The sequence below is a fragment of the Drosophila innubila genome, assembly GCF_004354385.1.
Source record: "Drosophila innubila isolate TH190305 chromosome 2L unlocalized genomic scaffold, UK_Dinn_1.0 4_B_2L, whole genome shotgun sequence".
Classification (NCBI taxonomy): Eukaryota; Metazoa; Arthropoda; class Insecta; order Diptera; family Drosophilidae; genus Drosophila; species Drosophila innubila.
In genome coordinates, this window is record NW_022995372.1 from 10,755,441 (window position 1) to 10,769,227 (window position 13,787).

Here is a 13,787-nt window from a genome sequence, read left to right on the forward strand (position 1 = left end):
CCCATTCAGACAAAAGAAAAAAAATTTGCTTGGCTAGCTAGCTCGTCAACGTCCAAGTGTAAACAAATGTCATACCACATGCAATTAAATTCTCGGAAATCGTCGATGCCAAATCCGATTTTAATTAAAATCGTTCGTGTTGTGTCTATGTGGCTTGTCATTGACAGGAAGGAAACAAGCTGGGACAGCCAGGTAGGTAAACAAACAAACAAACACAGACCGGCAATACAAGAGTATAGGAAATATCGACAGGAAAACAGACTTTGACTAGGATTTGCCATCGATTGTCCGGCTACCGACAACTTATTGAACCTTTCCTCAAAATTGTTTGTTAACAGAGTATTTAAAGGCATTAATTCTCAAGAGAAGTCCTCTATGGAATTTATAATGAATTAAGCATACTTTGGGCTATTAAAGAATTAATGTTTCTGCGTTTGCATTGCATTAAAAGCAGAAGTCATTGATATTCATACATGTGAATAAACAGCTGGCAGCTGAATAGCGTTAAGTAAACATATACAACCATATCAACAACCCCACCTACCTTGTTGCACAGACACATAAACACTCCCACACACACACACACTCACAAACACAGCATAGTATACGCGTTGATTGCTCAAAACCAAAGTCAGCCAAGCGTGAGACCAACAACTAGCAACAAGCTAAGGATGAAGCTGGAAGGGAGGAAGGAGAGAGGCAGATGCAAGAGGATGCGAGAGTGGCAACATTTTGTGGCATGCGACGCATGGTCATAGTTTTCATCTCTGTGTTTATGTGTATGTGTGTCTGTGTGTGTGTGAGTACACTCATCTACACCCATAAATATGAATGGAAGAGAGGGCTGGAGGGGAAACAGAGGGTCACCTCTCTACGGGTCCAGCATGTTATTTACAGCCAGTTTTGAGATCTTGTGGCATAATTTAAGCACCTTGTTTAGCCACTGTTTATGGTTTTGTCATGTCACTGGACCAGCTTGTCTACTATAAATGTTGAATGTGTGTATGTGTGATAGCACTTTTGAGGTCACGAGGTCAATGATACACATTCATACATCAACATACACACAGGGCTAGTATACGAGAGACAGAGAAGCAGCGAGTGAACATGGGCATACATCAAGGGGCGACACTTTAAATAATTTATAAATGCACCAAATGAAAAAACTTGGTCATAAAATTGCGACACGGCATTCAAAGGGATTTTCGCCATACACTTTTGTTCTACTTGGCTTCCGCCTACCTCCCCTTTCTACCTCATTCAGCAGCTGTCTTTACGCAAATCAACAAAACAAATCAACGCAAAAGGAGAAAAAAATACATACTTCACGACACGAGGAAAATCCTTTTTTGCTTACGAAACGATTTGGCTGTCAGCATAAAATTCTTCGCCTATGTAAAGTACAACGTATGGAATTGTTAAATAAAAACCGCAGCATTTTAATAGGATTCTGCTGTGTAAATAAGATGTTGCGTTGACTGCTTCGCATTATTCAAATAAGAGAGACTTGCACCTCAACTCTTGCCTACTGAAAGATAAGTGTAGACGGAAAAGGCGTTAATGAAGATCGTCAAAAAATTGCATAATTTGAAAGCCATGCAATTGCTAACATAATTAGCTTAGCCTGAAAGACAACAAGTTTATCTGGCTTTAAACTGAGCATTTTTAAAGTGAACTAAATAAAGGACTCTAAAGACTCAATAAAAAATGATTTGGTTATATACATATGTATTTAAAAAATGATTTTTTAAATTAGAAGATTCCTTTTAATATTACTGTAAATTGATTATATATTGAATATTAAATATTTCAATAAAATTTGGAGAAAAAGTCTTTAATAAATAAAATTAAATATTCTAAAAATATATCCAAGGTCAGTTTATTATTTATTAAGCAAGTAATAATTGCAATTTAATTGCGACTTACGTCACAACTTTAAGTTTAAACAATTACCTGCTTATTGCCACTTGTGTATTAACACTTTTTGCTGTTTGAGTAATGGAAATTTAAGCAGCATTTCCATTCGCAGAAGGAGCAACAAACAAGCAGGAGTATATCGCATATTGTACTTCTCATACGCAGCGTAAGCCATTAAATATGCATTTACTGATATCACCAAAGCCGTTGCGAAAACAGCTTACGTGGCATTTGTTCAACTGTATGTGAATGCGTGTGTGTGTGTGTGTGTGTGCGTGAGTATGCGGTGTTGTCAGCGGCACAGCAAAAAAATACATACAAATGTGAAACAAAACCAAACGAAACGAAGCGAAGAAAAAACAATAGAATTTAAATGATTTTAATGCGTACATTGGATTTTATTGAAGCCAACGAGAGGCAGTTTGGAGTTTTGTTATGAGCTACATGGCCATCATATGAATACAAAGCCAGCTCAGATCAGCTCACAATATGCCTGCTTCCAGCTGCCATTGCTGAATGCCTGCTTGGGATGCCTGCCTGATGTGCCTGGCTTTTCATTCGCACTGACAATAATAATAATTGTCAATTGCAGCAGCTGTCGCACAGCGCGTCGCGTCGCGTCGCCTTCTGTCGCCTCGCGTCTGGCCTTTTTCATATTCAATTTCAAATGAAATTTTCATGTCGGTAAATCTGAATACGCTTCTCTCCCCAAATAACGTAACGGAGTAGATTTTATGTTAGCTTTGTTAAAGTCATTCTTAGTTCGGCATGCGAAATCTTTTGCATACTTTCGGCAAATACGAGCCATCGTGGAAGCAGATGGATAGCTGCAGTTTTCTCTTTTTTCTGATTTTATTTAACAAAATCTTTTTCGAGTTCTGGTATTTTTTTCAAGTCATAGGTTATCTAGAGTGTGTGTGTGTATGTGTTAAGCTTGCAGCGTGGAGCTATGTGCGGTTTTTGTGGCTTTCAGTTTTCGCTGAGCTCAGCTATTTTGGAATTAACTTGAGCTGCTTTGAAAGAGAGAGAGAGAGATCAGCTTTCCCAGGCATTTTTCGTATTTTAGTCTGAGCTTTTTGGAATTTGCTTCACGTTTAGAAGGCTACTTGACTAAGAAATTGCTGAAGGCTGATTGCTGTGGTTAATTGTTTCCCCAGTTCATAGTTTAGTTCGTAAATTGGGTCAAGGCATGTCAAATAAAATAAGTTAAATACACATTATTAAATACGCTTACGTTAAATACATACGTTAAATACGCTTTAATTAGTTGAAAGTCCTTCATTTGACAGATGTTAAATGCATGTCAAAACAAACTGTTTATCAATTTAATTAAGTTAAATATATTAAAATATTTGTTGTCAACAAAATGTAAGTGAGTTAAATCAAGTATATATTTGTAAGGTCAGAGATGCCTTTCACTGCAATTTCAGTAAGCAAAGGGTATAAAAAGACATTCCTCTAAAAATCACATAGGGGCTTTGTCTGACATTATTGAAATGCAAATGATTTGTGCAGCTGCAGCTTCTACTCCACATGCAACATAGGCAACAAAACAGACAACAGAGACAACAACAAGCCTAATAGGCACATAACAACATTATCATTAGCAGGCAATGGTAGCACATTAAAATGCAATTGTTGTTGCTTTTAGCATGCTCCTCTTTATGGCATTGTTGGTATACGTATGTAATTATTTTACTGGCTGGAAGCCTTGCTATATGGCTGTGCTTATGCACAAGTGTCTAATTGATTTTGTTGCGTCAGGCGCAAAAGCTGACTATCCTGGGCGTACATGGCGTATGAGTGTGTCAAGAGGACGAGCTGAATGAGTCGAGTCGGTCGAGTCTCTAGCCAAGCTGGGCAACTGGGCAGCTGATGCCGAGCATTGATTTGCATATGAGCCAGAGTAAACAAGTTGCGCAACTAAAGCGCATTTTAAAGGCTTTGAGCATAACGAACATGCGTTCCAGTTACCTGCCAAGTAGTTTTACGTTATGTGTTTGCCAGCAAATTTCATTTTGATGAAGCCAATGTCGGTCTTTGTGAGTGTGTGTATGTGTGTTGTATGCGCCTAGCAGGCAGCTTGGCCTTAAACGAGCTGAAAGCCACCAGATGAGTGGCCTGCTCAGTGTCCACACCCTCAGTCACCCTGCACACTCAGTCATTAGCATATGTTGTTGGAGTTCCATCAAAATAGTAAACAACCTACAAGACAGGCCAACACAACCGCCCACACCGCACCACAGGCGGCCGTTTTGGTTGGGGCTCAGCTGACAGGCGAGCTGTCAAAGCGGATTTTAGAGCACTCGCTGCCAGGCAAACAAAACATACAAAAACAAACAACATAATCAACAACGGCAGGCCGAACGCTGTATACACTACCTCTCACAATTTTTATAAGATTTAATGTGAAAACTGATATTATGATAGTTTATTTTCAGAAAAATAATGAATGCTATTTAGTTTGTAACAACAATTAAAAATTGTTATAGGTGCTTAACACATTTTAGAGCATTTTTCATGTGGACAAAAATAAAATAGTAAAAATTATTTTTAAAGAATTTTCTTACTTCGAAAATAACCCCAAAACTGTTGTAATAATTGTATATAATATTTGGAATTAAAATCGAATTATTTAAAGTCGATAATACATTTCTCTAAACATTTGATTACCCCAGTGAAATACCCTATCGTTGTTGTTACAAACACCAACAGGGAGCTTTGATACCTCGTTTATTACCCTGATGAAAACTACAACTACAAACACCTGTCGTAAGTTGAGTGTTGGGCAAAAGGGTTCAAGTACGTGTCTCGTTTGGTGTTTTTGTTGGTGTTTTCTGTTGTTGTTTCAGCTGTGGTTGTTGTTGTTGGTTTGGCCTTGGCCAAAATGCATTGTTGCTGTCGTGTTACTGTTGCCATTGCCGTACGTGCTGTTGATGTTGCTGTTTTGTGGCTACATTTTTGACAAGTGCGTGCTCGACGACGAGAGAACAAGCAGTGTAATACCTAAAAACCTTCAACACACACATATTCACATATATTTTGAGGCAAGTGGGTGTAAGCATGCTTAAATATTTAATTTTCATTAACACACAACGTAAAGTTAAAGCACTTGGCCTAATGAAACACGATTTCAAGTTGTTGAAACAGCTGTCAGAAGTAGGCATAGTTTCAGATGCATGACACATAAAAAACAAATTATAACAAATGGAATCGGCGATCAGTGAGAAAGGATCAACTATATTACGCGGTTCGCGACAAACACGACGTAGAAGGTCCACAAATGTAAGCAAAAGACTTTCAGCGGCACCTGTAAGAGCAGCGATATCCTTTGAACCGAGGGTCATACCCCAAAGAGTCTTTCTCTATATGCAACTAAAGAATATTTCGAATCTACCGGTGGCAGCTTATCCACTCGAACTGCATTTGTATCATGTGAAAAATACATTGCAAAAGATGTCGGAGCACTATACTAAGGAAACGATTATCTTTCAGAATGAGTTCAAATTGGAAAGACCAGCGTTTGCAATGGGTATTATTCAAGATAGCATCGATGATATGAATATCTTCAGTGACAATCCATTGGTCGTGTCGCTATATCAGCGCATTCCCCGACATCGTCGATGTGAACTGAAGACTGTGATGGAGGTGAGAACAGATGCCTCAGCTGCTATCATGAAGGTGGGCAAACCCAATAGGAAGCAACGTGAAAAGATAGTTTTCGGAGATGCTGCAGGTGATGGTGGTGGTGAACAAGAGACTCAATTAGTTGACATGATTACGGAAATTGGGCCGGATTCATCGGGAGATGCGGAAGCGTGTTTGGACGAGGGAGACGATGATAATGATGTTTATATTGAAGAAAGTCTGGAGTTTATCTCCCGTGGCCATTGCGATCTATTGCAACTGTTTCAATGCAAACGCTTCATCAGCAATATTCCCATTATGCTCTACGCGGAGTACGATCGCGTGTTGGAGACATCGACTAGTCATAAGATCACCACGACCAGCGATTGGCATATGTACTCTATACTGCCGATCCTTAAGAACTTTCACTTTACAAATCTGGCATTCATCACACTTGAATCGATATACAACGCACCCGAAGAGCTGCATCAACGTGCCGGACATCTAGGCATAAGTCTGTCGATTCGCTCGACATTCCTTGACTCGAATGACGAGTATCAGGTGATTCCCTTCTGCACCTTCTATGGCTTCGTCTCCCAGATCATTGCCGAACAGAACACGATCATTGTCTGGGAGAGCATCAAGAGAGATTTATTACGAGAATCGCGTTCGAGCCTTAGCAGCAATCAAATGCAGACCAGTTGCAACATTAATTTGCCGCGTTTATTCCGCGAGTTGCTTAAAACCCCAAATGTGGATTTGAAGATTAATGAAATCAATATACTTTCGGATTCGGCTCTGGTCAATAACTCGCTGCATCGTTATGTTTTAACCCCTGAGATGCGGGAGATTCTCGAGACTGCTGTGGCACACAATCAGTATGAATTCCTCTTGCAACTTTACGATGAAACTCCTGCCAATGTTCTCTATGAGGGCATCATTAATCCAAGCGTGTTTGGCTATCCCAATGGTAATCCTATTTCATATTATCAACTGAGAGAAAGGACTGAAAACAAGAAGGTCTTTTAGTTGCCATCAAAGGACTGACTACTTAGAGTTGATACATTTTATAAACAACAAATTAATTCCTCTCTTGGTTACTACCAAACTATTTTTATATCATCTACTAATAGTACAGATCTTAATATTTGTAGCGATATCTTTTCATGAACTATTTTTACTCACAGTCAATTATTGTCGATTTGCCAGCGTGCTTTCTCCCGTGATGCGGAGGTCAAGAAAAACCTATAGAATGACGGAGGTTTCAGAGCCAGAATCACCCATGTTTGCCATTATGAAAATCTGTTTCTTTCAAACCTTAACCAAGCATAACGAGTCCTTGGATGTTTACAATGAGAGCCAAATGAAGACTGCGAAATTGGGACGCTGCTTGGATATGAAATTCCTTAACAATGGCGTCAATAGTTCAGATATCATAAAAGAACTGTATCGCGCTTTTGATGATCTAATTAAGGAAGTGATTAGTTTTATTGTTAGGAACGATGTGATGAGCATTAATGATAAACCTCATAATCTGTGCTGCCATTTGGATAATCTGAGGAATCTCCTTGTGGATATCTGTGGTTCTGATTTCAACGCTCGCATTCATACCAAGTCCAATATTGAGTTTCGCGTAAGTGTCTGTGTGTGTGTAAGGGTAGCATATGTCAGAAACATCCGGTTTTGTTCAAACAGGAAATGCTGACGCATATGCACGAGGAGCTAATGGAACGCGTTGAGGAGCTGCTGACAGCCTGCAGCTGGGAAAGTCCACGCAATTGTGTTTTCCACTCTGCAAATGAACAGATTCACACCCAACGACTCATGGAGGAATATCGCAACATGTGCAACACTGGGGAACGTGTGATGGCCAAGCAGATGTTTGCCGAACTCAAAACTAGCTGCAACAACCAACTGATATTCAATTTCTATGTCTTCCTCACTTCCGTCGAGAATCTGAATTTTAATGGGGCCTCAATCTATTTACTCAATCAAAGGGAAAGTAACTGGAATGGCGAATACTTTGTGTAAATATCATAATTAATCAATACCTAATCATAGTTCAGCAATCTTGTATTTATAGTTCACTCTTGGAGCTTTATGTTAACTATAAAATTAGTGTCAAAACTGAGGAGAACGAGGGTGAGGCTTATAGCAATCTGTTGGAACAACTGCGAATTTTCAGCAACCAAAATAATTTGGATCGTGAGGTCTGGGTATTACTGTATTGTTTTTACAAGCAAAAGAACTATATGTCGGGAATGGAGTTCACACGTTGGCAGTACGAGAATCTCTATGATGTTCCAGGTAAATCCATGCCCCTCTTGCCCCGTTCTCTCTACGAATCCTTTATACCTGTCGACTTTGAGCTGAGTGGCAATATCATAAATGGAATTAAGTTCTATGAAGTTTTCAAGACATTTGCTCGCCTGGGTGCTTATGGATTTGCAGAGTTGATATTTGCAGAAATTGCCAGTGAATTCACGGTTGCCGAGGCATATTTGATAAGTACGACTTTGAAGATGTTGCAGGGCGGATTGGACAAAACTTTTCAAATAAAAAGATTGCAGACCGACAAATTGCTGGTAAGTTCAAAACTTGTAGATATCTTCTGATATTTAGATTTATCCCACAACGGACAGCGTTACTTGCAAGCTCATGTCAATGGCAATGTGGAATTCTCCCGTCGACGGTATGATGAAGCTATCAAATACTATAAGGATCTGCTGACCATCAACCTAACCGAAAACGAAATGCTCTCGATGTTCTATACGAGCCTAATGCGACTAGCGCGTCTGAGTTTCGAAAATGGAGACTACGAGTTGGCCAAGCAGGCCTATGAAATGTGTATACCCTATGATAAAAAGGAGAAAAACTTTTCGGCCAACTATGGCATGGGATTGTCCATGTACTATGTAAGTATTATGAATGACGCTTTAATACAATGGTCCTAAGATCTATTGGCAGCTGAACAGACTTGAGGAAGCTATTGAATATCTATCTAGATGTACGGAGAATGAAATCTTCATGCCCGATCCATGGGGATATTTGGCCGTTATCAATCTGCGTTTGGGTCGCAACAAGTCGGCTTTGGAATGCTGGAAAGTGGCTAAAATGGTAAGAATTCTAGTTTGCTTTACTTACGTTATAAATTGTGATTATTTGGTTTTACAGTACCCAGAAATGCCTTTGAATAACCGCATCTATGATGAGCTGGAGAAAATTAAATATTCTGAAACATGTTTGTTGGTTGAAGATGATTGCAAACCAGCTTAACAAAGGTTTAAATTGATTCATCTGAAAAATACTGGAGAAACACATGAGAGAATACTAATATTTTACGTTTTCCCTCCAATTCTGGTTAATATAATTATCAGATTCAATGATAACAATTATAGCAAGAGTAAGATAAATTTACCCTGATTCGTCATAGTATATGTTTTATGTGTTCAATTTGCAAGTGGGCAGGATTTTGAATAGTAATCACTTCAACAAGTTGACTCTTCTGGGTGTAAGAAAAGTCGTTTCGAGGACCACATTTATGTGCTCCGAGTGTTGCTTGTTTGCAGCTCTGCGTGGTATTTTTATGACTCACCGCCATACAGACAGACACGCATGCGAGTTTTATGACACACGGTAGAGCCATGAAGTACTCGTAGTCATATTTTAAGCGAAAAGTGTTAATAAAAAGGCATGCTTGAAATTTTTATAAACAACATTCTAGTACGAAAATCTTCATGAATATTTGCGGCTTATTTCAGACCAAGAAAACGACTGCAAGTGAAAATGGAAATTAAAATGGGAAATGCGAAATGCGAAATGTGAAAAACAAAACAATTAGAAGAGTTGTTAAACAACTCGCGGGTAATTAAATGCAGTCAACTCTCTGAGCCAATTTCGTTTAAAAGGTTATAAATTGAATAACATTCGACAAAGTAAGAAAATAAAAATGGCAATTTATTTGATTTAACTTCACTCTGCTCGCTTTTTTATGTTTTCAGCTGGCCAAAGTCAGCACGATGCAATTTTTTAAAATTAAACTTTTATCAAAGTTTTTACATAAATATGCACACACGTATACGCAACGTATAGAACACCGAGCACAGCACAAATGAGGCAGCAAAAACGGGGGCAAAAAGAAAGAAAGAAAAAAGAAGAAAACAAAAAAAATTAACACTTGACCTGAACTTGACGCAAAGTGCAAAAAGTGGCACAACCGGGGTCAACCTGCTGTTGTTGCTTCTGCAACTGCAACTGTATAAAAATATTGTAAATTTATGGGTTGCAAAGTATAGCAACTACAGCCAGCTACGTTCTGTTTTGGGCTTGACTCCTGGCTTAAACACAGTCTTCAAGACTTTAAATTATGATGTGTAAACTGTTCTGATTAATGTCTTATTTTTATTTACTCGCACAGGATATTTAAGTTTCGCTATAAGAAGTCATCCTCTTTTGCCTTATCATTAAGATAGTTTTGGAACAAACAACTATTTTTAACAACAACATATATAACTGATAAAAATCATTCTATAAGAATTTTAAATTTCGCTGGTTCAATCACGACTGACCTTTCTTGTTATTGACACATTTTAATTCTTACGATAAAAAATACGAATGTTGGTCAGCATTAGTGAAATTTGCATACTTTTAGGTGCTTTAAAAGAAGTGCATGTCATTCATTGGAGTTTTTTTACTATCGTCATAAGCCGAAAGTGTCAAAGGCACAAAAACTTGCATAAAATGCAACGTTCACAATTTTAATATAACTTAATCCTACTGTGGTTATGGTAAACGCATAGAAGTATGAGTGTGCGTGTCTGTGTGTGTGTGTGTGTTGTAACTTTAGAATTATGGCGTTAATACCGTTGTGTGCTTATGAGCGTGGAGGCGTCTCTGTGTGTGAGTTTCCCGCGTGTGTTTGTGTGTGTGTGAGCTCTTGTTACTTTAGCAAGTTGACTTTAGGGATCATCATTAGACGAAGTTGTGGATATGGATGTCTATGTGAGAGTGTGTGCTGCGCCGCCATTGCAACTTGCGGCTTGAATCCTTTATGTTTAGCTCTCGACAACAACATGAGCATAAGGAAACTCATATATGTGGAAAATGCGCATAAGATTAATTAACAGATAATGGAAAGCCTTAAAGAGTTTCTGGCTAAAATACAAAAACCTCTTTCAATTTGATAAGAATTGTTTAATCTAATTTTCATAATTTCCTGCATCTTTAATTTCTTGTAAAAATAAAATGTATTTATTTTAGAGTGATTTAACGTTGATTGGATAGATTAAAAAAAAATGCACTATGCGGCTGTCAAAATCTTTATCTACGACGAATTCCAAAAAGGAATTTCGATCGATCGAAGCTGGATATTGATAAAAATTGACCCACCCTAATGTATACAGTTTAACTGCTTAATTTTAACAATTATAATAAATATTATCAAAACGTGATACCATCTGAATTTCCAGTGGGATCATAATAGTAAAAAAAGAGACTCTCCTGGAAATGTTATCATAACGTTAGTGTTGCCACATTAAGATAGTGGACGCAGCTCTTGCAGAGACTGAAGCAAAAAATTAATTAAAAAAATCTACAGAATGCGAAGGAACAGAGGGAACCACTGTACAAACAGAAAGTGGGTATTAAAAATCGAAAATCATTAGAGAACAGGTATGCCAAACGGCAATCAACTATGACTATCATCTCATAGGTACACAGTCAGACTGTAGCACACACACAAACACATACATATACCATCACATGCACGCGACACGATTACAGAAATGCCAAAACGGAATTCACAAAATGTCACGTATGACATTCGTTGGCAAGTAAGACGGAAATTTACCACTAAATGACGCTCTGGTTGCTTGCCACACCAAGAACAGACTTACCACCCAATTCCCACACTCCTCCGCTTCTCGGTTTCACGTTGAAGTGTAAAACGCAAGGCATACAAGTTACTGTAAATTATGGGAAAGTTTGCACTAAGCAGAGCAAAGGGGAATATGCATGCTACGGGAAAAAATTCTAGAACAAAGTAAGCATGAGACAGTGCATGAGTAAGGGATACCCTGCACAAAGATTGAAGACAATTTTAAATGCAATTGCATTTACTCTCAATTATACATTATCATTTAATCTGCTTAAAAATAGATGATCGATTCTTGAAATACTTCAATGCTTCTTATTGAATCTTAATACAAATTTGAGTGAAAATATAATTGATCCAAGAATTTATATTTCGTGTTTGGTAGAGAAAAAAATTTTTTTTGAAATATGTAGATGTACAAATCAACAATTAATGCTTTTCAAGAATCTATCTTTACAGTTTAGAACAGCCATACCTCATATTGCAATTTATTTTTCAAAGGGAGCAGGGTATTAAAAAAGAGTGCATACATTTGTAGACATCCAGCTGGGATAAAGGAAACTGGTAGCGGCTGGAAACGGGTCCTGCAATATTAATGGCTCAATAAAAAACAGTATTCCAAATAAAGTTGATTGTAATCTGGACAATTTATTCATTACTCGACTTGTTTGTAATCTGTACAATTTATTCATTACTCGACTTGAAGGTTGCTTGGAAAAATCTGAACATTAATTGGTTATAGGCTAATCCATGCCAAATGTGAATGGCTTGCTTGGATCGACAGGACTCATGACTGTGTATCCTGGCCAGATGTGGCCATAAGCCATTTGATTATTGAACATTTGATGAGGCGGAATCGCGGGTCCATTTGACATACCCATGTTATTGTTGACAGCATTGGGTTGGGCCAAGCCACCAAATGGCCAATAGTTATAAGCCTGCTGAAGCTGTTGTTGCTGTTGTTGCCGTTGTTGCCGTTGTGGCTGTTGCTGCGGCTGTTGCAGAGACAGAGGCTGAGGCTGTTGCTGTTGGTGTTGATTCAAGTAACTTTGATACTGTGGGCCCTGAGACAGTTCGTGTGACTGCGTTATTTGTTGTTGTCTGTGCTGCTGTTGCTGCGGCTGTTGTTGCTGTTGTTGCTGCTGCTGCATCCGCTGTTGCGTGGGAGGCCTGCTGTGTGAACCCGTTACCCTGGGAGTCGGCCTATTGGGTATGCCTGTGAAGGAACTGTTCTGTTGAGTTGGCAGCCCTTGGCCACCAGCTGCTGGTGTCGCCTGCAGTGGCACGTTATTCGCCGTAACCGGATACGAAGCACCGCCATAGACAATGCCATTGCCATAGATGATCAGTTGATCACTCAGTAACGACGTTGAAAACTGATGTGCTGCTGGTGCTGGTGCTGGTGCAGATGCTTTTGCTGCTGCTGCTGCTGTTGTTGTAGTAGTAGGTCTTTGATATGCAGCCATTCTTCGGATAATTTTTGCCGAAATTTATATAAACTTATTGATTTTGCATCCAAATAAAATGAAGAACTGTATGTATAGGTATTTGCTTGATGAGGGCTGTCACACGACTGAAATGTATTTTAATTTGTCTTAGCTCGGTTAAAAAAACAAAAAATTTCGAAGGTTTTCTCAAGGCAACGCTGTCACATATTTGATAAGGTTTAGACTAAATAAGTAACCATACTCCTTTTAAGTACTCCTAATCTTGATATGCCGGAGTGTTCATTAATTTGCTCTATGTAGGCATTCTATAATTGTCAATAGACTCTTTGCCTTTTGTCAAGCAGCTGCTTCCTTATCAGCACGTACACTCACTCGGTGAGACTTTGCATCATTGTGTAGCATGCCACTTGACGTTGAGGCCTTTTAATTAAATTAATGCTGAGTTTCGGCTGGAAGTAAAATCAAAACATTTATAAGCTGAAGCTATAGAGATACATCAGCTTTTGCACAAGCAAAAGGGGAAAACTCAACATAAAGTCAAAATGTTGCAAAAGTAGGTACAAAAAAATTTAATAAAATTTGCAAATAATTTAAAAAAGTTGTATATAATAATAATGTTGAAGTGTTCATAATTTTATACACAAACAAAAAGCAGCAAAACTCATAAAAAAAATATTCGAATAAAATGATTAAACTATTAAACAGAATTTTTATTTCTACAGAAATTCAAAATGCTTAGTAGCAAGCCATGGTTTTGGAGCCTTTAGCTTTCGAGTCTTTACATTTTCAGTTCGTTTTGGATTTTCATTCGAATATTGTCAAATTTTGTCTAGTTCCAGGACAATGAAAATTCATTGAAAGTTAAATATATAAAATAAATAAAAAAACAATATAATAGATTTTTGGCATTTATCATACACGCA

At 38.2% G+C, this 13,787-nt stretch overlaps 1 protein-coding gene across 1 annotated transcript; it reads left to right on the forward strand.

The window, feature by feature from the left end:
* Positions 1–5,078: 5,078 nt before the first annotated feature.
* On the forward strand, positions 5,079–8,974 carry LOC117780680. The gene is made up of 8 exons (XM_034617306.1): positions 5,079–5,659; positions 5,726–6,514; positions 6,732–7,177; positions 7,240–7,571; positions 7,628–8,129; positions 8,187–8,459; positions 8,512–8,661; positions 8,719–8,974. The coding sequence occupies exons 1-8, from the start codon at positions 5,125–5,127 to the stop codon at positions 8,818–8,820; spliced, it is 3,129 nt and encodes a 1,042-aa protein (XP_034473197.1). The 5' UTR covers positions 5,079–5,124; the 3' UTR covers positions 8,821–8,974.
* The last annotated feature ends 4,813 nt before the right edge of the window (positions 8,975–13,787 follow it).